At 35.7% G+C, this 26,739-nt stretch overlaps 1 protein-coding gene across 1 annotated transcript in view; it reads right to left on the bottom strand.

Annotated features, from left to right (window-relative positions):
* The window catches only part of LOC142335317 (uncharacterized), a 115,719-nt gene that overhangs the window by 56,179 nt on the left and 32,801 nt on the right, over positions 1-26,739 (bottom strand). Inside the window, exons 4-8 of the mRNA XM_075383763.1 lie at positions 14,825-14,972; positions 13,502-13,646; positions 11,830-11,897; positions 2,186-2,338; positions 48-323 (exon numbers count right to left, since the gene is read on the bottom strand). Coding sequence (XP_075239878.1) covers positions 48-323; positions 2,186-2,338; positions 11,830-11,897; positions 13,502-13,646; positions 14,825-14,972 — 790 coding nt within the window. The remainder of the gene's footprint in view (positions 1-47; positions 324-2,185; positions 2,339-11,829; positions 11,898-13,501; positions 13,647-14,824; positions 14,973-26,739) is intronic.

Here is a 26,739-nt window from a genome sequence, read left to right as displayed (position 1 = left end):
TGTAGGCGCTTATTCTACCTAAATTGATATGAAACGTGTCAGCATACTTGTTCATTAGGAGGAACTTGTTCCCCCTTTCTCCATCGCCATGCCTCCGCGATCAATTTCAAAGTCAACTCCTTCACAGCTGAGAGTCGCTTGTTGAGGGTGTCGTACTTTCTCTTCCACTCTGCAGCCGAGAACTCCACGTTAGCCGATACTACGTTCTTGATAGTCTTGGCTCTCTGTCCAAACATGAGGGTTGATCTTGTCTCTTCTTGGTTGTATCCCGCTGGCGACACGCATATGATCACTGTTGTACGCGAGTTCCCTCCCAGACTCTCCTGAACTCAAAACAGTTTTGCCTTACGATTGGTTTGTATTAAAGAGCCTCTTTGACGAGTTTAATTAGTCTCACTTGTCACTGTTTTGCGCGATACATGTTTAAAGATATGACAAGAGTGGAAAACAGCGAGAGCAAGCAAATTTTGTATGAATTGTTTTAAAACCGGATATATCCGACACTAATATCCGCGATCGGAGATTGCGCGGTATAAATTGGCAAAATTTTTTCACAATTATCCGAGGTAAATTTGCAGCTATTTCTTCATAAGTGTCCAAATATTTTTATTCTTAAATTATTATTGCCGTCTTCAGAAAATTATGAGAAATTTGATGCCAACATCCTTGGAACTCAATGAGACCTGAAGGTTTGGGGAGCAGGACATATCAAGACTGCCACCGCTCCTTTTCATGACAAAAATTCTTGTTTGACAAATTATTTTTGATTTTTTTTGTTTAGGTGTGTATAGTTTGAACAGAAATTTGTTTCATAAAACTTCAACGCATCTATTTTATCTACACAATTTTTAGTTTGAACGCCGATAAACGTCCTCGGTTTTAAAGTTTTGATTTTGTTTGCGTAGTATCCATTATCTGAACTTCCATTTTTTCTGACACTTTTCAAAATATTATTCAAGGATTAAATTTTGAAAAAACTACTAACTCTCATTAAGAGAAAATTTTATACTTTAGTCAGTTCAATCAAGTTTTTGTTACCAAGAAAAACTAAAAAGAACAAAAATTTTCTACCATCGTACCATTGAATGCCAGAAATTGTTAATTCGGGTATCTTGACTAACATGGAAAAATGATAGCTTTCAATTTCTTTCTATTTCAGAAACGTAAGTACTTTCGTTTATGAGAACATTCCTGACTGTAAAGCAAATATACTATCAAAGCAAGAAAAAAAAGTTTATATATATATATATATATATATATATATATATATATATACATAAATATATAAATAATAATTATATTATATTATAATCAAATTTGAAAACTCCTAAAACTCCCAATTAACAAATGTTTTTTGAAAACGTTTAACCCTTTATTAGCACCTAAAATAATGAGAAGCTTAACTTCTTTTCCAGACGAGATGTTACAATTTTTCTTGTTCTTTCAAACTTGTGGGTTACTAGTTTAAAAAATAGAAATAACACTGAAGTCACGCAGTTTTTTTTAATAATGTACGATTATGGGCAACTAAAGCACACAAATCTTTTCAAAACTAGATAAGGGCTGCCAAAAATTCTGACTGTTTCATCTGAATTCAGTTTGTTGAACAGTTTCTTACATAAATCCGGGAATTTTTCTTCGAGGGGTTAGCAAATCAAAAAAATATTTTTGAACTTTGATTTTAATTGAAGCGCAGATTGCAACGAATTACATTTTTGTGAATTATAAGTTAAATTATATTTTCACAAGTTTGTGAAATTATATAAGTTGTTTTTATTACAATATATAAGTTTTTTCAATAGGCAGGTTTTTCCATTTGTCTGCTGGTTGCTATAAAAGTAATTGCCGAAATTGACAAGTTAAGAGTAGTTTACTGAAATCTTAAATTTTCATTAAAGAGCTGATTCGATAGAAAGTTTTGTTAACTTAGCGGTGATACATTGTACAGTTAGCAGTTTTGGCGGTGAATTTTTCACCACTCTCAATGCATTCACCACTATTACATATTCTTTGCAATATTTTCTGCGGTGAAGATATTTGTTAAATATAGCGGTAAATATTTGTAAGATATGCGATTCTTTGCGGCGATTTTTTTCAATGCATTCAACGCTAAAAACCGCAATTCTTGCATCATTTCACTGCATTTATTGCAATTTTACATTTTTTAATGAAAGAAACCTCGAACCTGTAGTATCCTGGTGAGTTTACTGTCCCTATATGGAATGTGGGCTCGCTTGTCATCTGTCAAAGCAGAGATCACATTTCCCAATGCAGAAAGGGACTTGTTGATGTTCTTCGCTTCATCCAGCCTCTCACCAACAGCACCCGACTTACTAACCTGTTCACATTTAATACGCAATGTGATCACTTTTTTGCCAGAAAACAAGTGAAAATTGATTTTTTTTCTGTTGAAACTATCAGTAAATTCTATCAGCAAAATTTTAAGCATACTTGCAATACAATGAAAAATGAAATAACTTGCTTGCAATTCGTAAATTAAACAATGTTTCATTAAAGCACTCAGAAAGTTTTCTCTGTGTCAAATATGGGTAGTTCTTAAATTTCGTTTGGATGAATTAGTTGGGCGCCTGTCTCTGGTGACGGCTTACTTGTAGTAAACGTTTACCTGTTTTAGATATTACAATTCTGTTGTTTTAGCAACGTATACTTTACATGTTAATCTGCTCCTCTTCAAAATTTGGAAAACTTGATAAGTGCTCAAACAAATAGAGACCGGTCCCGACAAATAGGCTTGTCCATCTTTCAATTTCACCCACAATCAGATCAAAACTAGACTATAGACTGATATGATCAGATTGAAGCTCGTTCGATTTCAGCTACACCATGGTACCAAAAAGTGCGTACATCATAATTTCTGCTCTTTAAGCACGCATGATTTGTGGCCAAGAAGTTTTATTTGCTGTACTCTATGTGAAAAGAATACGTTTCTAGTAAGGTAAATTTGGTAAGATAAAGTTATGTTCAGTCTCTTTTATCGGAGAGTTACTGTTTTACACGTGTTATTTGGACAAAGTCAAGTTCCCACTTTTCGCGGGAAGAGTTTCAACTTTTCTAATATTGGCTTTGGCCATCTTGAATTGATGCATCATCAACAGGCTCCGGGGAGAAGAAACCCTTAAATTTAACCAAAGAAGGAGCAAATGATGCAACTAAGAGACCAGAGGGTAGCTCGCGTTTTCGGGCGGACGGGGCGGACGTAGGTATCACGAGCCGTTTTCACCTTGACAACGCGTAGAGATCCACTTTTTCCAGGTGACGTTTCCACAATTTGTCCCAGAGGCCATATCCTTCGCGGAGTGAGGTCTTTGAGGATCCAGACCAGGTCATTGGCTTTCAACGGATCGTTCTGTTTGGACCATTTGCATCGCTTCTTCAAAGTGGGAAGGTACTATTCAACTAGGCGTCTCCAGACGTGATTCATAAGCTGCTGTACGGTTTTCAAAACTTTGAAGGATGCTGGCATGATTGATGAAAAGGCACCTGGTGGCAGTGAACTGTAAGGCCTCTGCATCAGATAAATGATTTGGGGTGACGGGTTCGTCACTGTATGCTACGTCAGCCACATATGTAAGGAATCGAGAGTTCAGCATGCTTTTGGTCTCAACCATGATGGTTTGGACGACATCAGACGTAATCAAATCATCATGTTTGAGACCAAAAGCATGCTGAACTCTCGACCCCTTACACATGTGGCTGAAAGAATGATCAAAACAATCCGTTTAGCATTTTGGATCAACCGTTCCAACGCACCACCAAAATGCGGTCCGTGTGGTGGGTTAAGTTTCCAAACTGTGTTGTTTATAAGAAGTTCAGAGGCAATTCGTTGATTTTCGAGACTACGGACGCATCGCTTCAATTCTGCGTTTGCTCCAACAAATGCTTTGCCGTTGTCAATCAGTTTTGGTTGAGATCTGATGCGAATTGTCGGAGGGCGTTGAAAAAAGTGTCCGTGTTTAAATCAGGGCATGACTCAAGATGTGCGGCACGTGTGACCTCGCATGTGAAAATGAGGCCGTAGTAATTGGTGAGTTTGTCTTCGGTGTCTTCGATATAATAAGGTCCGAAAAAATCATTTCCTGTATTAGCGAATGAAGACTGCGAGAGAGCATTAGGAAACCTGCATACTGGTAGTGAAGCCATCAATGGCTGGATATTTTGGGCATCAAAACGGCCGCACAAAAACATCGGAATCCGATGCCTAACAATGTTTTCCTGAGGCCGATAACAACGTATCGCTGTTTAACAAAAACTTTGACGGCTTCGGTAGCTTGGCGTATACAAATTTGACGTGTTCAAGATACAGGCGCTTTATGTAGTCTTTGGCATGAAGAATTAGCTTATTGTAACTCTTCAGGAGCAATATGTAGTCGGCCTTGTGATCTAAGTGTTCCCTTTTTGTCTACGGACGGATTTAGGGATCGAATCTTGCATTTGGATTCTAGTTTACGTCGTCTTCTTAGCGAGTGAATGGCTGAATGGAAAATTTGTTCCTGTGAAACTCGAATTAAGTGACTGTGTGCTTGGTTGATGTCGTCTGCAGTGTACTGCTCTTTGTTATTTTGTTCTTTTTTAATTCTGAAGAGAAAGTTGTAAATAGTTGCATGTGTTAACAGCAGTTTTGTCCAAAAGAAAAAACGTGTTGGGTCAATAAGTAGTTCATTTGGTTTTGATGTACTCGTTGTAGATACAGAAAAAACTTTGTTTTGAGCTGTTTTCCAGTCGGAGTAATGTTTTTTAGGAAATCTGGAGCCTGTAACCATTTGGATGATAATTCCTCTGGTTCTAGGCCACGTGATCCATGGTCTGCAGATTTTCAATTTTTGGTATATAATGCCATTGACTGAACTCTGCAGATTTGCATATTTATCGGATTTGGATGGCGACAAAAAGTTTCTGTTTCTTCTTAGAGGCAACTCAATCAAGAACAACTCGACTGTCTGTCCAAAAATGCGTAACATATATCTTGAGTGTTGTCTCTTTTTGAACTGTTTTGAGTAGTCGCATCTCGATTATCGCAGCCTCAAACCCAAGTTTTGGAACACTCAACGCTTTTAAAGGATTTACTTTGCATTTACTGATTATGAAGCTGGTTTCTGTTTGTTTGGTGTTATTGTAATAGCTCCAAATATAAATCATTGCTGCCATAGCACAACTAGGCTCATCAAAAAAGAGGTGCAATTGATGTTCCATTTTACGTGAACTTGCAAGAAAATTGAGTGCTCGTGAGCGTTCAATAGGGGTTGATCCGATTTAACGGTTTAGTATTTTTTGCAGTAGTTTTTATTATTTTTTAGATAGCAGTGTGTCCCATTTTAAGCCCATTTTCGAAATTTGTTGCATTACAACCTTGAAGCTTAGTCACTGATGACGCCATACCGATTGGGTTGGAAATCGGCGCAACAAGACTGAAAAAAAATTTTGTGGTACACATTGTTGCTTTCTTTGGACAATTTTCCAATGGTTTTATGAAAAATTTATCATCAACGAAAATCGAATTTTGTCCTAAAGTGCGAGTGAACCTTTTTTGACTCGTCTAAGTCTTCAAATGGGTTTCGTTTCAGCACTTCAGGACAATTTGATAAGTATTTGATCAATCTAAAACCTCCTTGTTGGAGGAATTCTTAGACTTGCATTACGGTGTTTTTCGCTTCAGTGATAGTGGGCAACGAATGAAAGTAGTTGGTCATGTAAATTTATTTCGTTATTGCTGCAAAAACGTCGGAAATATTTTCTGCATGGTCTTTGGCACAATGATTTAGGACAAAGATATGGCCATTGAGGCCGAACAAGTTGCCCCAGAAATCAAGCGAGTGAACTTTTATCGCATTATAAAATTGTTTTTTGACCAGAAAAAGCAAAGTGCTGGTTGATCTTCTTGTTTGACAGCATTTTGGATGAACATACTTTCGATATCGGCTAGTATTGCAACTGGATTTTAACGAAAACGTAGTAGCATGCCAAGTAAGCTGTTCAAATGATCTGGTCCTGTTAAAAGGTTGCTGTTCAAGGACTGTTCTCGATACTTTAAAGCGGCATTTGCCATCCGTACAAATTTTCACGGTTTGTTTGGATTTTGAATCGGATGATGACGCAGATACCAATTTTTTTTTCAGGTTCAGGTTTTGTCATTTCACTGGTTTTATGTAATTTTTGCATAAGTCTTTTGAAAGCGTCCGATCGTATTTTTTTTCAGCGTGGGATCATTACTTAGTCTTTGCTCCAAGCAATGCAGCTGATTAAGGGCACAAAAAAGGTTCTTCAAAAAGCAAGGTGTTTCCGAGGGAAAACCATTTTCATATCTTTCAGAGTTATGTCGGATAGTGTTCCAATTCTTTCTGATTCTATATTCCAGAATGGCTGAACTAGTTCACTTAAATGTGGTTTCTCCGTCTTTTGTTTTGAAACATGACAAACAAGTGTTTTGGTTGTTGTTGAATGATGGTTAATGTAGATTCTGAAGAATTGAGCGAAGTCTCATACCCCCAGCTAATGTCCATCCGAGTTTGGTTTTCACACTAAAGTTCATTTATGTTTCCGGGTATTACTTCGATTGGATGAGTGTAATTGAAAGTGTATACACCTAAGAGGGCTCCCATTTTGCCACCAGCAGCCAGAAGGAAATGGATGTGGCGGAGATTATTAATATGTCACATTTGGTTCAACTCAAATATGTTGGCTTGTGTGACGTTCATTGCTGCCGTGCTGTATGCGCGAGATATCTGAAAGCTTTGTCTCAATGATTTATACGGAGTGATAACGACTGGCGCTGTTATATTTGAGAGAGGCTTTTGGTATTGGGTATTCACGTATTGGAGTGTAGTTGATGTTTGCGCTTCGCAAGGAAGTGATAGAAAGTTTGTTATGGCGTCAATCAGGAAAGTGAACTGGCTGCCATGATCTATGAGTGCCCACGTATCAAAGGCTTTGTTGCCATTGACAAAAGACACCGGCATCAACTGTAGTTGTTCAAGCCAGTCTCTCGGAGAAGACGGCTTTTTTTTACTCAGCAGCTTTGATTATTTGAGGGAGAATCGAGGTTACTCCTCTGAGTATTCCGCTCTGTCATTTTACCAAAAGATTGTCAAAAACGTTAGTGTTGTTTTTTGTTTTGGTTTGGTAACTCTTCATTTGATGAATGCTGTGTAGGACTAGACTAAATGGAGCAGATCCTGTTGAGAGAGCTGCTGGTGGTCTTTTCACTTCTTTTTAAGGGTCTATTAAAATAGAATAATGTCGGCCGTTGCAGGCTGGGCAGTTCTTTGAGAGAAACATTTTTGTCTGAGGTGATTATTGCTCAAACCATTCGTGCACAATTTATTTTTGATAACAATTTTATATCGGTCTTGTGATGATTGCTTTTGGTAAATGGGAAAATTGCCATAAAAATGGTTATTATTGCAATGAGGGCAATGTCGGTTGTTTTGCTGCTTTCCGTTAGTTTTCGTTTTCTGTGAGATTGTTACTGAGATGACAATTCCCCATTAGCAGTGGTTAATTGTGGTTTAAATGTCGGCCGGAAAAGAGACTCAGGTGCGCCACTGCCAGATAGGTTTTAGTTATATATTTGTGATGTGGGTTTATACTGAGCAACCGGAACACTAAGGTCTTTGACGTTGTCTGTTTTGTTTTGTTGTTGTTGTGGGATATGTGAGATATGGGATGTTGTGGGATATGTGTCAGAGTTTTTGGGATATGTGATGCGGTGTGTGTCAGTTATACCAGCATTATTATGAACCATAGAAAAGAAATTGTTTTTCCATTCATGGTATTGCAGAGGGTTGCCATTGAAACGCAGCAGTGAAAATTGTGGTAGTTTGATGGCTTGCTTCTTACTTACAACTTTGTTGGCATGGTAGTTTTTGCCTAGAGTTTTCGGAAGTGGTGTTGAAAAACATTGTGGTAATTGAGCAAAATGAGAGAAGGATTTGGGTTGTTGTTTTCATTAAACATTTCAATTGGGTTTTTAAACCATGCAATTGGGAAATTTTGATCTGGTAGTTATTGATGTTGTTATAAATTGATGTGGCAAAAGGTCTGTGGTTCAATTGTACATGATCAGCTGTGTAATTTTTGTCTGATTTTGGTAGACCTAGCAACTGGTTCACCGATTCGGAATTACAATCATTAATTGTTTTTGTCACGTATGGTTGTAAATAATGACTTGGTTCGATATAATTCTTAATCTCATTGCGAACTAACTGGTTACCAAGGAGCTGTTGCTGGTGTAAATTCTGCCATGACTGTGAACTACCAGCTACCTGATCTTCTGTATTGTGTGCAATATTCTTCGTTGAGACCGAGGTGACGATTTCCATTTTCGTTTGACTTCACTGAGTGTTGCAAAGAACCAGGGCTTATTTGAGTATTTATTTGAAAGTTGGACAACGGTACTGTCAGACAACTGTTCTTTACTTGTGAAGCAACCATAGTTTCTTCCATAGTACCAGGAGGAAACTGATGATTGTGAATCTTTTCTGTACTCATGGGTGTTTGCTGTACGTTTTGTTGATTTTGCTACACTTGCTCTTTTCGAATTTATACATTGATGTCAAGTTCTCCAGAGTCAGCTCGTGGTTAATGAATTTTTGGTTTTTGGTCTGACAACTGCTGGCGCTGTTTGGTTTGCTACTTATGTTACCTCTTGTTGTGAAAATAACTAGCACTTCCGATTGGTTCTGTGCAGTTGAACTTCCTAAACGGATCTGTGTTTGACGGTTTTTCAAATGTAGCTGATGAGTTTCTTGAAGGATTGTTCATATGGGATTGTTCTTATGGCCGTGTTACCTGTTGAATGGCACTAGGAGAGATAGCTGAAAAAGTTGACATGTTATCAATATTGTTAGGTACCGGAAATTGATTGTAAGTTTTGTTCTGAATACTGATTTTATTAGCAAATTGAGACGTCTGCAGGTACGTATCATCAGCCGTTGTTTTTTTAACCTGAAATTTTTTCAGCTTTTTGTTTAATATTATGAATGTTCGTGTTATGTTGTGTGGTGTCAGAAGTTGTGCTTTTGGCTGTTGACGGTTGAATTTTTGACAAATCTTTAAACTTTTTGTTGGAGGTTACATCAAACTCAAAAGAAACGTCTAATGATAGTTTTGTTGGGAGTAATGTGATGTCTCCTGCTGCGTCGGGATTAAGTCCATCAGTTTTCATTGTCTCGAAGACAAACGGAATTGTAGATATATCCAGTCGATGATTCGCTTTGGCCTTGTTGGCTCACAACGTTTGACTAGTTTTCAGAAATTTTGATTACAGCAATACAAAACCGCCACTCTATGTGTAGAGAACACGTCTCTAGTAATGTAAATGCGGTAAGATAAAGTTACGTTCAGTCTCTTTTATCGGAGAGGAAAAGTGCATTTTGCACAGCATGTTTTCATGTTTTTGAGTAAAACAATGTGGGAGTTAGTGGAGTGGCTATCGTTATCCGCTTTCGAAGCTTAATGCAAAATTATTGACGCCAATTTTCAAGCGGCGATTACGAGAACAGGCAGTTTCTAAAACTTAGAAGGAAAGCACTAGTCATTTGAAACGAAATTGAGGTTGCCACTAGATGATGAAAAAAACTAACTGTCCAATCAAGCGGTACTATAGAACTGATTTCACTTCAAAGTATTTTTCAATTTGCTGTTTCTGACGTTTTAAATTCTTCATGTGTACCTAATTTTGTTGTCACCATATTGATTGCACTTTATGGCGTTTTTATAACCATTCGTACAACTCTTAACGGATCTCGCCCTAAAGTAGTTTTTTTCGGTAGGTCTGACCACAATTGGGTTTGACCATAATTGGCACCCCAAACTGTGATCAAACAAGGGCAAACTAAAAGGAACTGATCTGGTGACCCTAGTCTAGTCCTCGACCTATGAAAAGACCATGCTCGACCAAAAATGGATATGACTGGACCTCGCTGGACACAAAAGAGTTTTAATAAGAACTTTGCTAATTAGACTTAATTAATCAGCTGGACATTTGCTAGATCTAAAAAATTTTGCTAAAGTTTTGCTCAACCAAACTAGGGTTCTGCATTTTTCTTCTATAAAAACTCAAATCGTAAGTTGAGAAAAAGTCTTTTTTGGTCTTTTTTTAACCAGGTCAAATGTATTGTCAATTCAAGGGTCGAGCAAACTCTTCTCATGAATCTGCATTTTTGCCTCAAAAATTTTACGTAAAGTTAGTTTTTTTCACATTTTTAAAGCTCACTTTTGTTTATTATGTAGTCAGCATGTATGCTCCTTCATTTTTTGCGATTCTGAAGAACCATCAATCTGTCAAAAAAAATGCATTTTTAAAAATAGCCGGCAGATTGTTTACGCGCTTGATGCACATCAGCATTGAAACAGAGAAAGAAAAAGAAGAAGAGACAAATTGACTGAATTTTTTTCGGGTTTTTTTTCAGTGTAAGCAAGCCTTCTAATATGGCGTTCAGTTTCAGTTAGATTCTAAAACTATACCTAATTCAGCTTCTGAACTGAAAGCTAATAGACTTACTAACAGTATCAGCTAGCAAACTCTCTTATGAACTTTGATAACCTAATTCTCAATGACTTAAAGATCGGGCTTTATCGGTTTATCCCGTCTCTTTTGATTTCGCTCTTCTGACTATGACCTCATTCAATATATTGCGTAATTCAGTGAAGGAAAGAATTTATAATCCATTCAATTGAAACAGTGAGTGAAGTAAGTCAGACCTCGAACCTGAAAATCGTCACTTATGTAAAACAAAAACCGCGATCAACAGGTAAAGCGAAAAAAACATTGCAGGACAAGTCGTGACGTACAATTCAACAAAATTTTTATTGACTAAACAAAAAGTACACCTAGAACGGACTATGAGTGAATTGCGAAAACAATTTCCAACATAATCAAATCAAACAAACACTAGGCCTAGAATGAACTATAAATGGATTGGGCAAACACGAAAAACGTGATCAAAAGGTAAAACGAATTTAAAAAAAGGAGAGCAGCTAAATAACAACCGTTTGAGAGGCTGACGGCGGCTATTTAAAATTATGATCCTTCATAGCTTCAGAGGGGAAAGCAACACAATAACGCCCCATTTCAATCATGGCTATTGGGAAGAGTTTTCAGAAATAACCTAGTTTCATTCAATCAAATAACGTGGCAATATAGTCCATCTGCGATAATTGCTTTATCTTAAGAACTGCAAATTTTCTTTTGAACTTCGGCAGTTGTCTCACTGTGTTTTTTAGTTTGGACTGCTCTGGTGCAATGCTGTTTAGTCTTGCTCTGTTGCTGCTGGAGTATGTGCAGCAGCAAATGAAAAAACAAACTTCCCCAAATTTACAAAAAAGCAGATTTACGAAGAGACTTTTGCTCGACTCATGAAAAGATCATGCTCGACAATAACTTCCTATGAAAAGACGTTTGCTCGACCTATTGAAGGACTTTTACTGGAATTTTAAATTGAACCTCGACTGTGTAATTTTGGTCAATATTGACCCCCACTACCAGACTATTTGGGTTTTTCATAAGTCTAGGTCTTGACTAGGGGAATAGTGACCAAAATTATGCTACATCATTACAAGCGTCTGCAGGTACCGAAATAAATCTACTTTCAAAGATGCTGACTACCACTAAGATATGTATTTAAAGCATTAATTATAAATAATTGTACTCCATTTTTCCTGTGTATTAAGATGCATCTGTACAGCAATACTACTTGCTAATGTATACTGTGTATACAAAATAGGAAACCAGCTTCAGAAATGATTGAATTTGCTCTAAAATTTGGTAACGGTAGACCCTTGTAATGATGTTCATCTGATCGGTATACTAGCCTTCTCACTACCTGCCAGATCCACTAGATACAGCTTCCCAGTGGTCTTCTTGTTGTTTTCTTTGTTCTCTGAAACAAACCCGGGCCGAGAAAAAAATGCAAAAATATGTAAAATAAGCGGTGAAAAGTTAGTTTTTTCACTACAATTTTCGTACATAATTTTGCGGTGAAATGCGGTGAATGCGGTGAAATTATGTAAGTTCACCACTGGACTAAGCGGTGATCTTACAAAAATTCACCACAATTCACCGCTAAAATATGTAATTTCACCGCGCATACAAGGGTCCGAACCTCTCACCTCCTGCATGTTATCCACTTCTTCTTCCACTGTGCCATCTCTCACTAAATTCTATTATTTTTTGTTTGAATATAAATCGAATTCACTCTACTTTATGCAAAACATGCGCGGTGAATTTTTGTAGGATTTGCAATTTTTAGCGGTGAAATTACATATTGTAGCGGTGAAATGTGGTGAATTTTTGTAAGTTCACCGCTTACTCTAGTGATGAAATTACATAAATTCACCGCTTAGAAAAAGTGTCAAAAAGATGTAAGATTAAGGGGTAGTTTTAGTGGGAAGACAAATCTAACAATTCCTACCACACTCACCATTAATTTCACCGCATTCTTTGCTGATCTCAAACATCTTTAACAATTTTTTCTAAGCGGTAAATTTATGTAAGTTCACCACTAAGTTGAGCGGTGAATTTATGTAATTTCACCGCATTCACCGCTTATCTTACATAATTTGGACACTGTTTTTTGAAGCGGTGAATTTATGTAATTTCACCGCTAAATTCAGTGGTTAAATTATGTAATTTCAGCGCTACCAGGCGATAAAGTTTTTTTCACCGCTTTCACCGCCTGATTTATGTAATTTCACCGCATTCACCGCTTATCTTACATAATTTGGACACTCTTTTTTGAAGCGGTAAATTTATGTAAGTTCGCCACTAAGTTGAGCGGTGAATTTATGTAATTTCACCGCATTCACCGCTTATCTTACATAATTTGGACACTCTTTTTTGAAGCGGTGAATTTATGTAATTTCACCGCTAAATTCAGCGGTTAAATTATGTAATTTCAGCGCTATCAGGCGATAAAGTTTTTTTTCACCGCTTTCACCGCCTGATTTATGTAATTTCACCGCATTCACCGCTTATCTTACAAAAATTTCCGCATTAACCGCTTATCTTGCATAATTTTGCGTTGAATGGCGGTGACACCTCGACCCGGGAAGCAATCAACGTCAATAGTTTTGACAACGCCATTTTACAATTTTCGATCTTATATTATTTCATGTTGCTACGTACTCAAATGATGTGCTCTGAAAACGAAAAAAATGAAAATTAACTCTTTTGGCCCGAACCCGAAAATTTCCTGTCGCATGTAAAGAGAAGGAATGACTTGATATTTAGTTCATCAACGATAACATCGAATTTTTTGACCGGTTTGTTCATAATAGTTTTATGTGTTTTGTAAATCCTCAGCATTAGTCACTCTTTCAGAGTCTAACAGTTGTAAAGTTTGAGACACTAGTTATCATTCAAATGCCCTCTCAGTCGCATCTGTATGTATTGTTGTCCATATTATTAATATATGTATTGTTGTTACAAAAAGGTTTTAGAATGAGCTTATAAAAACTGCTTAATGAGATCAAGTGACGTCTCTACCTTGTATGACTTGTATTTGGAACACAGCGTGGCTGCGACTGCTGTGTTCGTTCATGTTAGTGCCTGCTGTCTTCCTGTTCTTCTTGCCTTTGTTGATGAGAGACATGACCTCCTGGGGACTTGTCGCGTACTCTTCTGTCAGACCCTTAATCCAACAATAAACCAGTTGGTCAAAAACAGACGATAAATTTACAAAATCATCTAATGCACCATTTTGTTCATTCAAGATATTGTGAGACAACCGCGTTGACCGAAATTGAAATCCATGTTTATGCTTTTATACACGTCATCGTTTGGAACGTGATTTTGGATCGAAAAATCGACACCTATAGCCGAAAAAAACGAATCCCAATTTAGCTGTTATTTTCGTTTAGTGAAACAAATTGATATCGGTTCTTTGCAGAGTAAAAACCAGAGTTTGATTAAGAGTCTGCATCAGAGCCTTATCAGAAGCTGAATCAGAGAATATCAGAGCAAAATGTGACATGAGAAGACTCTAAATCAGTGCTGATTATTTTCTGGAAAGTTCCGAGTTTAGTACTCAATTACTCTGGAAGTTAGGTACGGGCGATTAATTTAGTTCATAAAATAGAGGTCATTGATGTACTGTGGTCTATTCTTAGAAGTAGAATCCTTCAACGTCGATTTCCAAAATCTTATCAGTGGTTTAGCGTTATTAAAAAGGGTGACTCCAAATGACTGAAATTTAAGTTACCTTATGTTAGGTTTACGCACAGCGCAATTGTAACGCATTTACTGTTTATGGAGTACCTAAATTATAAGTGACAGTGACACAGAATTGCGATTCGAAGGCAGATTATGAAATTTTTGCAAGAAGCGATTCTTAGGATAATTCGAAGAAGATTATGGACTAACGGTGTTCTAATTTACAAAAAAAAACTTGGTTTGTTTCATTCAGCGTAAAATTATAGTTTGATCTGGAAAAACTGTTCTGCAACAAAAACTGCATTTATACTTTTTGCAACTTGTCGACAGGTCACCCAATTTGGACAAACAATAAACATTCTGTTACATTCGAGGAATGCTGGGAAAGCACTGTAATGCGTCGTAAGTTGAAGTTTTCATATTCAAAGTTATTGAGAAAGTAACATTGAATCATTCACTGTATTTTTGTTTAGTCATAACTGCTTATTTCTCTGTAAATATATAAGGGCGGAACTTGCAGATCTAAATGATAACGCAATGTTTCTTTTATATATAGTGAGATGGTGTTGAATGACGACCTGCATGTTAAACCTAACAACAATTAGCTTCAAATCACCGGATAGAGAATTATGGTACATCCGACTGTATTTTGCGTACCTTGACATATGGAACTCTGTTCTTGTCCTCGTGGACAGGTAGGTTCTGTTTGGTCTTGTCCAACAGATCCTTGATCTTCTCATTGTAGATCTCGAAGTAGGCTATCTTGATGTGAAGCTCCGTCTCCTGGTCCAGTTCCTCAATGTACCTGCAAATGAAAACGAAAAAATGAGATTATCGCTCTTTTCTTGAAAAAGTTTCACGTCCATCGAATTGGTGAATCAGCAAATAAAATTGAGTTAATGGTCACAGTCAAAACACTAATTTGTCATGCACCCGTATGTGGCCCAGATACTATTGCGAAAAATTTATTAGTCAAGTGTATAAAGATTAGGGTCCTCAGCTAAAATTTCTAAAAATTCAATCAAAAGATTGTTTCCTTCTTTTCGCGATAGGAGACAAAAGGTCAATTTTTTCGTCATTAATTTAAGAAACAAGCCAACAGTATTCATTTTTTCACACCACAAATTTGTGCACTTTTACAACAAGATCCTAAAAATGCTAATTAACTGGGAGAATCGATTGAGGCTGTTCAAAATTATGATACAGAAAGGAAGACACCAAGTCTATTTTTGATGTTTCTAAAACTAATTTGATTTTTTTTGTGTCTTTGTTTCTAATTATTGTCTGCAACACATCAGCCATGTTGAAAAAAAAACTGTATTTCTGTAATTTGCTCAGAGCAATAGGATGTTGCGGGGACAAACAATTTTTATCCAATTTTGCTCAACTTGGGTTGACAAAAATTTTATTTGTCATTCTGCGCAAATAATACAAAACAGAAACTGACAAACGGAACACAATTACGTAGGATTGCTCTTACAACTTGGTTGAATAATAATATAACTTCAGATGCGCATAACTTTTGGAAAAGAATATTATCTTGCCCATCTTTGTTTTTTTGACCTGGCTAATGACATCAACAGGACACCTAAAAAGAAAAGAAGTACGATTCCAGTTTGATAGCCTGGAAGAGTTACTGAAAAAGGGGTAAGATAACAGAAAACAGCACTACATTAAACTGTGGTTTTCAGTACATTGAAAATTACACTACATTTTTTTCCCACAATCACGGACAAAAACGTTAAAAAGCAAAAAACAGAAACAAATACTTTGAATTACCGTTTATAAAAACTTAAAGAAACAGTATTACAAAACAAAAAAAACTTTGAAAACTTCCCAAAAAACACTTCTGCTGCAAACCAATTGGGGAATCTTACGAAATCCAGAGAAACAAGAAGCAAATGCTTTCAAAAGACCCAAAATAGGTGTTTAGCCAGTTTCAACTTAACTGAAAATCGGTAGAACGGTTAGGCATCTGGTTTGAGTACCGGAATAGACCCTTAAAAATCTTTTCTACATTCCGGAGCCATAATGTCCATAATGTTTTCTTTTACACTCTTGGTTAATTTACCAGCAACCTGAAAGTAAATCTGCAATTTGACATAATCAAATCATTAATACTCTTTCATCTAGAAACGGCTATGACCAAACATAAAGTGAGCCTACTCAAAGGACATTTTATCAAAAAATTCCAAAAACAAAAACAGATAATGTAACAAGCAAAACAAAACTAAATTCCATATATGGAATTTAGCTTTGTTTCGCTTGTTACGTTATCTGTTTTTATTTTTGGAATTTTTAAGGCGGTAACTTTAGAAATAAGGCGGCAATTTTCTCTGCCAAGATATAAAACAGGCGGTAATTATCACGGCCAAGCCAAATTACAGGCGCCAATTTGCACTGCTCAGCTCAAGGCCAGACAAATAAATTTAATGCGTAGAATAGAAACAGAACGATGACTCATAGGACGCAAAATTTGCAGTCTATAAATTGTAAAATGGGACCTGATCAGAATAATGCTCTGTATAAAAAACTTGCTGTTTTTTCTGTTATTTAGCGCTGTTTTGAAATGGCTGCTAAGTCCGGGTAGTCAAACACATAACAACGTTCTTCATAAAGAAAAGTTTTTTAAAACAGTAAACGTTGTCGGCCATTCAGCATTAGTCGGTCAAACAAAAACCGACTAATGTTGAATGAGTTGCTCTGTTATGACACCTAGATAAACTTAATTGAGAGGAAAGAGGGTGGTGTATTTACAATCGCATTTATTTTAATGACGGACTTAATTCAGTACAATTCAGGTTACGCTTATATGAAGAACTCAAGAGTGAATAAGTAACTAAGTACCAAAAGGATGTTATAGATGAAAAACGCGAAAACGGCACAGCAAAAATTTTGCGGATGAAAAATTTATACACAATTAAACCAATGTGCTTAGTCGATAAATCGACAATCGTTTACAAACTTTTTCCCGCAGCGATAACATTTCTGGATACGAATAAAGGTAAAATTATATAGGAAATGTCTTCCAATACAATAAAATGACAGAACGGTACCAAATCACAGCTGCCTATTGAAAAATTAATTTAAGCTAATGTTTAAAAATGAGCACAAATCCATCAAGGAAAAGAAGTAAACGAGAACAGGAGCAACTGGCATAGTTAAAATTCCAGTTGTTGCCACTGCAGGAAACAAAGGCTACTGACACGATAACAGACTCAATTTTATTTAAAATAACATAACCAAAGACGCCCGTTCTTGCCATCAATCAACAATAGTTTTCCTTTTATCATAAGAGAGTTGTGATATAAGATCAAAACCTGCCTTTTATTACTCTGGTTGAAAAAATACTAATGCCGTTGCATATAGATTCTAGATCACTATATCTCTAGGTTCATTTAGGAAACACCATCTTGTATTATCTTACTTTTATGCGGCAAAACGAAAAGAATTTACCTAGCAAAACCAGCCTCCTGTATAGAATCATAGCAATAAACTCAAATTAATTAGCTGAGATCTGTAGTATTACGAGAGCCGTTACAAATGAGCGGATAATTAATCCCGCATTAGAGCGAACGTATTTAGGCGCTAATTAACCATTCTTTCGCCGCGCGCTAAACAAACTAACGCTTATTAAGACTACCAGTACACAAGTATTTAAACAACTCAGTTCGACTTATTTAAATAACACAACTTTAGGCCTGGATCTCCTCGCTTATATCCAGGATAGAAAATGTACATTGTTGAACGTAGGCGGCCTGTAAAACCACAGTTTCTTTTGATTTAAATTACTTCTGCTTTTGACAGTTGCAATGCAGATCTTTCCCCCCAAGTTCAATAAAGATGAAGCAGATTGCTTCAGGGGAAAAGACAATAGAGTCTCATAAAAAGCCCCCAAGAAAACCATAATTGTTGCGGTTTTAGAAGAGGGGAAAAGCAGAAAACAGGCGCCTACGAAATCAATAATTGATGCTCTCAGCTTTTTAGATTTTTATTATTTTTTGGAGTTTCAATAATTTTTCCGTGAGATAAAAAAGAGTTAATTCTCTTGCCTTCTCGGCCAATAGGAAAATTAAGAAGCACCTCACTATGAACGTGAGTTTGTGATTCGCTCCCTATCGGCCCAAACGGAGCTGAGAGGAATTAATTGTTTCTCTCAGCGAAGTGGGACGGAATAAAATTAGAGAGACAAATAACAGAGCCAGCGACGAGCAGCAGACAACTGCTTCATTTTTCTTGCAAAATAAATTCCTAAATTTAAACAGAAATTTTAGTAAAGATTTCCAACTTAGCAAATTTTCCAACAGAACATACTTGTGAGAAATCAACTGGAAGAAGTTTTCAACGACACAATCATTTAACAACAACACAATCGAGTAACAGCTCAACCCGGTTTAATACTACTCAGTGTAAGCTTGTTCATTTAAACTATCTATTTAATTAATTGAACTTTTCAGCCCCCCAACTACTTTAAATTGAGACTTATAGCACAGACAGGTCTTAGGCATATATCTTTGCCTTCGATTTGTTATATCTTTTGTCAAGTTTGACTGGCATACATAAAGAGATCCCGTATTGTGTGATCTGTAGAAGCCCAGCCAAATTTGATAACTGGTGCGCCCAGAGGAAAGAATCACGCCTGAATTTTTGTTTTTCTATCCGATCGGATTAAAATAGTAAAATAACCACTACCACAGAAGTGAAAGCACACTAATAGACAAACAAATAGAGTAATTTATATCAAATTTACGGCCGAAATACAGTAAATTTACATTAAAATAGTAACAGGCAACTGATTCTTTGCTCTTGTAAAATTGTTCTGACCCGGGTGGGGGTAATCTATGTCCAATTTTTAGTTTATTTATATAACAATTGAAGTACTTTTACATTTTATAGTCAAAATTTAACCAAAAATCATTCCCCCAAAACCTATTTAGCCTAATTTTTACCCAATTTTCATCAAATTTATGGTTAAATTTTAGTATTTACACCTTAAATAACCGAAATTCAACCAGATTCTATCCCCCCAAAACATATTTAATTTGATTTTAACCCAATTTTCACCAAATTTATGGTTGAATTTTAGTATTTTCACTCTAAATAATTGAAAGTTATACAAAATTCATCCCCCCCATAACCTGTTTAGTCTATTTCTAACCCGATTTTGACCAAATTTATGGTTAAATTTTAGTATTTTCACTCTAAATAATCGGAATTTATACAGAATTTATCCCCACAAAACTTGTTTAGACTATTTCTGACCCGATTTGGACCAAATTTATGATTAAATTGTAGCATATACACTCCAAATAACCAAAAATTATCCAAATTTCACCGCCCCAACACCTAATTAAACTAAATTTTAGCCGATTTTCACCAAATTCACAGCAGAATTTTAGCATTTTCACACTAATTAGCCGATTTTTAACCAGAAATCATCCCCCCAAATCATATTTAGAGTAACATATGTCTAATTTTTACTGAATCTTTGACCAAAATATAGCATTTTCAAACAATTTAACGTAAATTTAACCAGAATTCATCCCCCCAATTAGTGTTTAGTGTAATTTATATCTAATTTTCTACACATTTAAGCACACGTTGTTGCATTTTCACATTAACTAACCCAATTTTGGTTAAATTTAAGCCTTCCTTAGTTGAATATTCACTCTATTTTATCAATTCCTTGACCCGGGTGGGGTAATATTAATCAAATTTTAACCAAATAAACATCATTTTCACCTAAATTCTCAAATATTAACCAAATTTTAACAAAATTAACGTTACTTTTATCATAATTTAACGGATACTAATCACATTTAAGCCTTAAAAATATCATTCTTATCCAATTTCAACCAATATTACTCAAGAAAATAGCCATATTAACGTCATTTTTACACAAAATTAGTAAATATTAACCAAGTTTTGACCACATAAATCTCAATAGGGCTCAAATATAACAAAGAATAACGGGTTTTAAACTAAATTTTATCCCCCCAACATATATTTTTAGCCTGAAAATAACATAAATTGATGAGAATTCCCCCATTTTAACCGGTTTCACAATAAAAAATTTCACCAATAGAGGTTTTAAACTGTGCATGGACCAAACTGGAATAGTTATTGTAGAACATCTTAATCTAACAGCAATAGAAAACACTAGAAGGGGTAAAATAACACGGTTTATTACTGACGGAATTACTTTCTTAGCTATTTTCTACGTGTTTGAACATAATTCTCCCGCTGATTTTTGTATAACTTATGCATCTGAGAACCCTTATTTTCAGAATTTACTAACTTTGTTAAAAACTAAAAACAGTGTGATCGAGATTCCCGCAGAAAATTTAGCCAATAATTAATTAAAAGAGCGTAAACTAGCCTTTTGTACACAAACTAGCCTTTTGTACACAAATTTATCATAGAAAAGTTGTTGTCTCATGTTAAAATACGGTCATTAACAGACTCAAGCACTTTAGAAACAATATTTAAACACAATAATAGCTACAAAAATACTACTACTGATGTACTAGACATCCCGTACTAAACGTTTTTATACTGTCTTCTGTGTAATTTCATACAAAAATACATTAATAAAACAACAAAAACAATTGTTCTATGTTAATTATATGTCATATATTAAAGTAAACGTTCAAGATCTAAATATAAGTATTAAAGTACATAACAAAATAGGCAAAGTTTCATATTATTTAACTGAAAAGAACAGAAACTTTTTATGCATTTACCATCACTCTTCTAGCGAAACAGAAACTGAAATCTACATAACTTACAAGTGGACCAACCCAAACTTTAAGGAACTTTTGTGTGCTCTAAGAAATCAGAACAGTGTGATAGAATTAGCATAAACGTTATCATCTTGTGTGTGGATGAGCCACCAAAATAAAATTCCCCCGTTTGGTTTACAAATCTTAAAAATTATTAAACCAAAATACATCAACGTTTCTCCTGACGATCCGAGTTTACCAGATAGAGTTAAATTACTTATAAAAACAGAATTTGTCACACAAATTAGATTTTCAAAAATAAACAGATTTCACCAATACTCTGTTGAATTTAAACACTCTGAAAGCACTTATCCTTGGTTATTAAATTTTACCGTTGAGCAAACCGATATTTACTCTTGGGTTGAAATTTTTAGTACTGATAACGGCAAAAACTTTGAATTTAAAATACAATCATTAAACGGTCCTAAACAAATAAAATTCATAACACAAAACAAACAGTTCAACTTTCTACTTTAGTATTAGCGTTTTATTACATAATTGTTATAACAAAAATATTTTCTACACTAATTACCCAAACTAATAATACTTTTGTATAAAATATTCTTTTCGTACACTAAAATAAAACATGGCAGCGAACGTTGTTGCGTACCCCGACATAGCGTTAGAGAAATTTACAGGTTTAGATCCATCTGAAGATGCCCAGGAATTCTTTAGTTTAATACAAAGAAAAATCCAATTCTCACTAGGAACAAGAGATCCTGCGGATGCTGATTTGCAAGCAGCATACGACGCTAGACAAAAAGCATTGTTTGGTTCGGTTTTGCGTGGGCCCGCAGCCCAATGGTTTGAAACCTTAGCACCAGGTTTAGCATGAAACGAAGTTAGAAATCAGTTCATTACCCGTTTTACTGATGCAAAGGACAAGTATAGGAAAAGAATTGAAGTCGAGAGTATTAAAAGGCAACCAGATGAGTTGATAAAAAGCTATACACACCGAGTAACAAAAGCAGTTGAAAAAGGATGGCCAGATCCAGATTTTAACAACGACCAGCGTAACGCTAAGTGTATGGAGTACTTTGTAAGAGGATTAACGCCACCTACACTCAAGCAAAAGGCACATCAGCGGTTAATAGAAAACCCAGCTACAACTTGGCAACAATTACAGGATCATGTAGCAACTAAAGACTTAAGTTTTTCTGTTAGCAGTGAATTCACGGGTACTGCCTCAAGTAGTATCGACAATAAAATAGAAATAGAAGGGTTAAAAAACCAACTCACAGAAATTGCAAATCTAATGAAAGATCATAAAATAAACGCCACATACAACAACGACAATCCCAGATTCAAACAAAACCAGACTAGATTCTGCAAGTTTTGCAAACGTTCAGGTCACACAATAGCTTTCTGCTTTAAGTACAAGGACTTTAAAAACGAAAACCGAAACCCACCTCAACAACGAGAAAAGTTCACAGATAATTATAAACGTAGTAGAAGCCATTCACCAGGTCAACAAAATTACAAATCAAACAATTATGACAATCGGAATTCTAGGGAGAGACAAAGAAATAGTTATAACCAAAATCAATCCAATTATCAAAACAACTCTAGGTCAGACTACCGACATCGATCACCGTACCCATCAAACTCTTCAAACAATTATCGATCATCTTCTTACGATAACCGATCACAGGAACGACAAAATAACTATCGAAACAACTCTTACAGAGATAACTATAGGCAAAATAGTAGGGATAGACAAAGCAACGGTCCTCCAAGATCAGATAATCGATATCGTGATAGGAGTAGAGACCATGACCGGGATAGGACACCTACTAGACACAACAATAATACTCATTCAAGAGATAACAGTGAAGGGCGAAGCCCTCGAGTTCACTTTACCAGTGAAACCTCCAGAGACTATTACAATAATGAGAATCACAACGACGAGTATTTAAACTAGACAGGTCTCCGTTCATAAACACTACTGATAACAAAGCAAGTTACTCACATATTTATATTAATTTATACCAATCCGTCGGAGACAAAAATAAAAATAACGGCTTAGAAACACAGTTTTTACTGGACACAGGAGCATCAAGCTCTATAATTAATTACCACACTTATCTTGAACTATGTAAATTACAACACATTGAGATGAAAGCTTCAAAAAATCATACTTTAGCGGTTAATGGTGAGAAACTAAAACTTCTAGGTCAAATTACTTTCAAAACTTCTTTCGACATTGAAGGAAAGTATCAAGTGGAAGTTACCACATGGGTTTCAGCCAAAGATGGTTGCAAGCCGAATTTGTTGGGAATGGATTTCCTTGAATCTACAGTAAAATCTATTGACCTAACCACTCCAAAAATTGATTTAAAAACCTACCCTGAAGTAGCCGTCACATTATCTGGATACCAAACGAAAAGCTATCCATACATTAGCTCTTACAAAATTGTAACTCTTGACCAGCAACTACCATTAGCACCAAAATCAACTCGAGTAATATCAATTAGACCTCCGAATGAATTCTTCAGAAAAGGAACCTCCTTCGTAATTGGAAGTGAACTGCAAGCTCAAGGAATTTATACTTACAATGTTCAGTGTTTTAGAAAAGAAAAGGAATTACCAATAATGCTAAACAATCCTCAAAACAACAAGGTTGTCATCCAAAAGGGTCCTATTGGGCACACTTTAGAAGACATTGAAATTAAACAAGACCCAGAATTTTCTGTAGTTGACAACGTTGCATTCATAAACCACCTAATGAATAGTGACACTAATTGGGATCAAATATTCCATGTTAGTGAAAAACAAGGTCCAAAAATTTCAAAAATTCAAAATTTCTTTGCAAGCAAAACTCCTGAAAAACAAAAGAAAACAGAAAAGCGAAAAAGGCAACAAGATTTTACCAACAACTACGAATTAGAAACAGACTTTAGCGACGACCTCAAGGATCTTAAGCCACAATTAGAAACAACTGATGAGAACATCAGACCCGTTGAACTTCCCAAAGAAAAACTTAACAGATTTGACAAAACCGATCAAGCGTTTCTCAAAAAATTTGATTTCAGTCAAGCTGATATCAATGAGGAAAACTTAGACAAGTTACTGAGGACTTTAACTAAAAATAAAGACGTTTACTCTCAACACAAATACGATGTTGGAAAGATAAAACAAAAGTTTCATGTTAAACTTTTACCTAATTCAACTTTGACAAAACAAAGACCATCCAAAGTACCATTACATTATCAGGAAAAACTAGAAAACCTTTTGGAACAACTGTGTAAAACAGGTATAATCCGGGAAATGGGTAATGATAAAGAAATGGGATCAGAATTTATTAATCCAATCATAATCCTACCCAAGGGGAACACAGTAAAACTGGTTATAGATGCCCGATATCTGAATTCAATAACAGACCTTAGTCGATATTCATGGCCACTCGAACCAATCGGAAGTCTATTAACTAGATTAAAAGGTAATTTCTTCACAACCAGTGATCTTTGTTCAGCCTATAACCAAGTCCCTCTAACTGAGGAAACCAAACAGCTGGTAAGTTTTGTAATTGGTCCAAAGCAATACACATTTGAACGCGGATTTTACGGCCTATGCGGTCTACCTAATTTCTTCAGTCGTATAATGACTATCCATTTTGCACCATTAATTAGGAAAAAACAAGCTATAACCTATATTGATGACACCATCATGCAAGCGCAAGATGAAACCGAAATGTTTGAAATAATTGACAAGTACCATGAACTTTTAAGGAAATCAGGATTAAAAGCTCAACCTGAAAAGACTAAATTTTTCCTTAGGAAAGTACAGTTCTTGGGACATGTAGTAGGTAAAGATGGGATACAACCAGTCAAGAAGCGAGTAGCAGATTTAAAAGCACTTAAGTCGCCTGAAAACAAACGTGATGTCATGAGAGTTCTAGGTTGCTTAGGATTCTACAGCATGTACATCAAAAATTTGCATGTTGACTGCAAACCATTTTATGACCTAACCCGCACAGAAACTAAATTTGTCTGGACAACGGAACACGAAAAACTGTTTAACGACATTAAAAACAGAATTAGCGAAGATACTATCTTAGCAATACCGGATACTAAATACCCTTTCCACGTGCATGTAGACGCTTCTTCTATAGGAGTAGGCTCAATTCTCGTTCAAGAATTTCCAGAAGGGAAAAGAATAGTGTCTTTTAACTCTAGAATTTACACTAAAGAGGAACAAAAAATGAGCACCACAGCACGCGAACTTTGCGGTGTAATATCTGCACTACAAACTTATGAGCATTACCTAATTGGTTCTCCCCATCCAGTATATGTGTACACCGACCATAAGCCTTTAATGTATCTATGGGGTAGAAGAGGAAAACTCTCTCACAGGTTTTTTAGATACCAGTTAGTAATATCTCAATTTCAGAACTTGAAAATTATTTGGACTGAAGGAAAAAACTTAGCTTTTCCTGACATCCTAAGTCGCAATGTGAAACTTAAAGATCTGGACAAGTATCAACTTAAACACAAAAAGATACCAAAAGACATTAGTTTTTACGACGAGCATGGTAACGAGGAAAAATACTTCATTTTGCGTGATAATGAAAAGGGACCAGCAGATGATTTTTTTCCAATCCTAAAACAAAGCATAACGGGTATCGACAAATTCATTTTCAAAAATGACAAAATGGTAAAGCAAAAGTACGACAATAATCAAAACAGACTTTGCTCAATAAACAATATTTCGGAAGATTTCTCGTATGGTTCATCAATTAACCACTATAGGCGTCACCGCAAACATGAAATAACCCCTGTATCAGAACAGGAGGAAGACGAAACGTCTGATCATTATACAGAAATTGATACCTACCCTGATGAAGGGATAACCGAACAAAATTTTGACCCAATTTCGGAATTTGAATTGTTCAATGAGAACCAGTCACGGGAATTAGATTTTGACAAACTCTACATTGATCAAACTAATACCACAGACTCGGAGTACAGATTCCCTCTAGAATACGATAAAGTTTTTCTCGTGAAAAATAGCACTTGTATAGACAAAACCGAATTAGCAAAAAAATTTCCCGAAAATACAAAAATACAAGATGCAAGAGAACTCATCGATAAACTGACAATTTTCTCTAAAGAAGTTGATTTAAATACATCGGTAATTTGTCAAGAACAATTAAAAGACCCTGTGATACAACAAATTCGCCAATTAAGGACGAACAATAACAAAGATGAAAAGAAAATTGAATTCCGACAATCTAAAGCCATAATGTCGTACATTAATAACTTTGAGAAACTGAGTTTTGTAGGTAACATCTTATGTATTCAACAACAAACAGACGAACCAGATATTGAATACTTAAAAATTTGTGTACCACTGTCATTGTTCTTTAAAGTTTTTCAGCTAGCTCATTGTGAACTGTCAGGTCATGTAGGTTTAGATAAAACACTTGCTAATGTAAAACGATTTTTTTATTGGCCCGGAATGTATAAATGGATTGAAAACCTAATTGCTGATTGCCTTGAATGCCAAAAAAATAAACAAAAACGGAGAGATATCCACGAAGCACCTCTCGAAAAGTGGACTGATACAGTCCCATTCCCCTTCCATACGGTCCATATTGATCACAAAGGACCTTTAAATCCACCATCAAACGGTAAACACCATTGTTTAGTTATTGTCGATTCATTTTCGCGTTTCATTCAAGTATACCCTGTACGTTCCACAGACGCAGTAGACACCATAAAAGCTTTAGAAAAGTTCATCTTGTCTTTTGGAATACCACAAAAACTTGTTTATGATAAGGGTTCGGCATTC

Source organism: Convolutriloba macropyga, chromosome 2 (genome assembly GCF_964194025.1).
Source record: "Convolutriloba macropyga chromosome 2, txConMacr16.3, whole genome shotgun sequence".
In the NCBI taxonomy this organism is placed as follows: domain Eukaryota; kingdom Metazoa; phylum Xenacoelomorpha; order Acoela; family Convolutidae; genus Convolutriloba; species Convolutriloba macropyga.
This window is presented reverse-complemented; position numbering and strand designations above follow the sequence as displayed.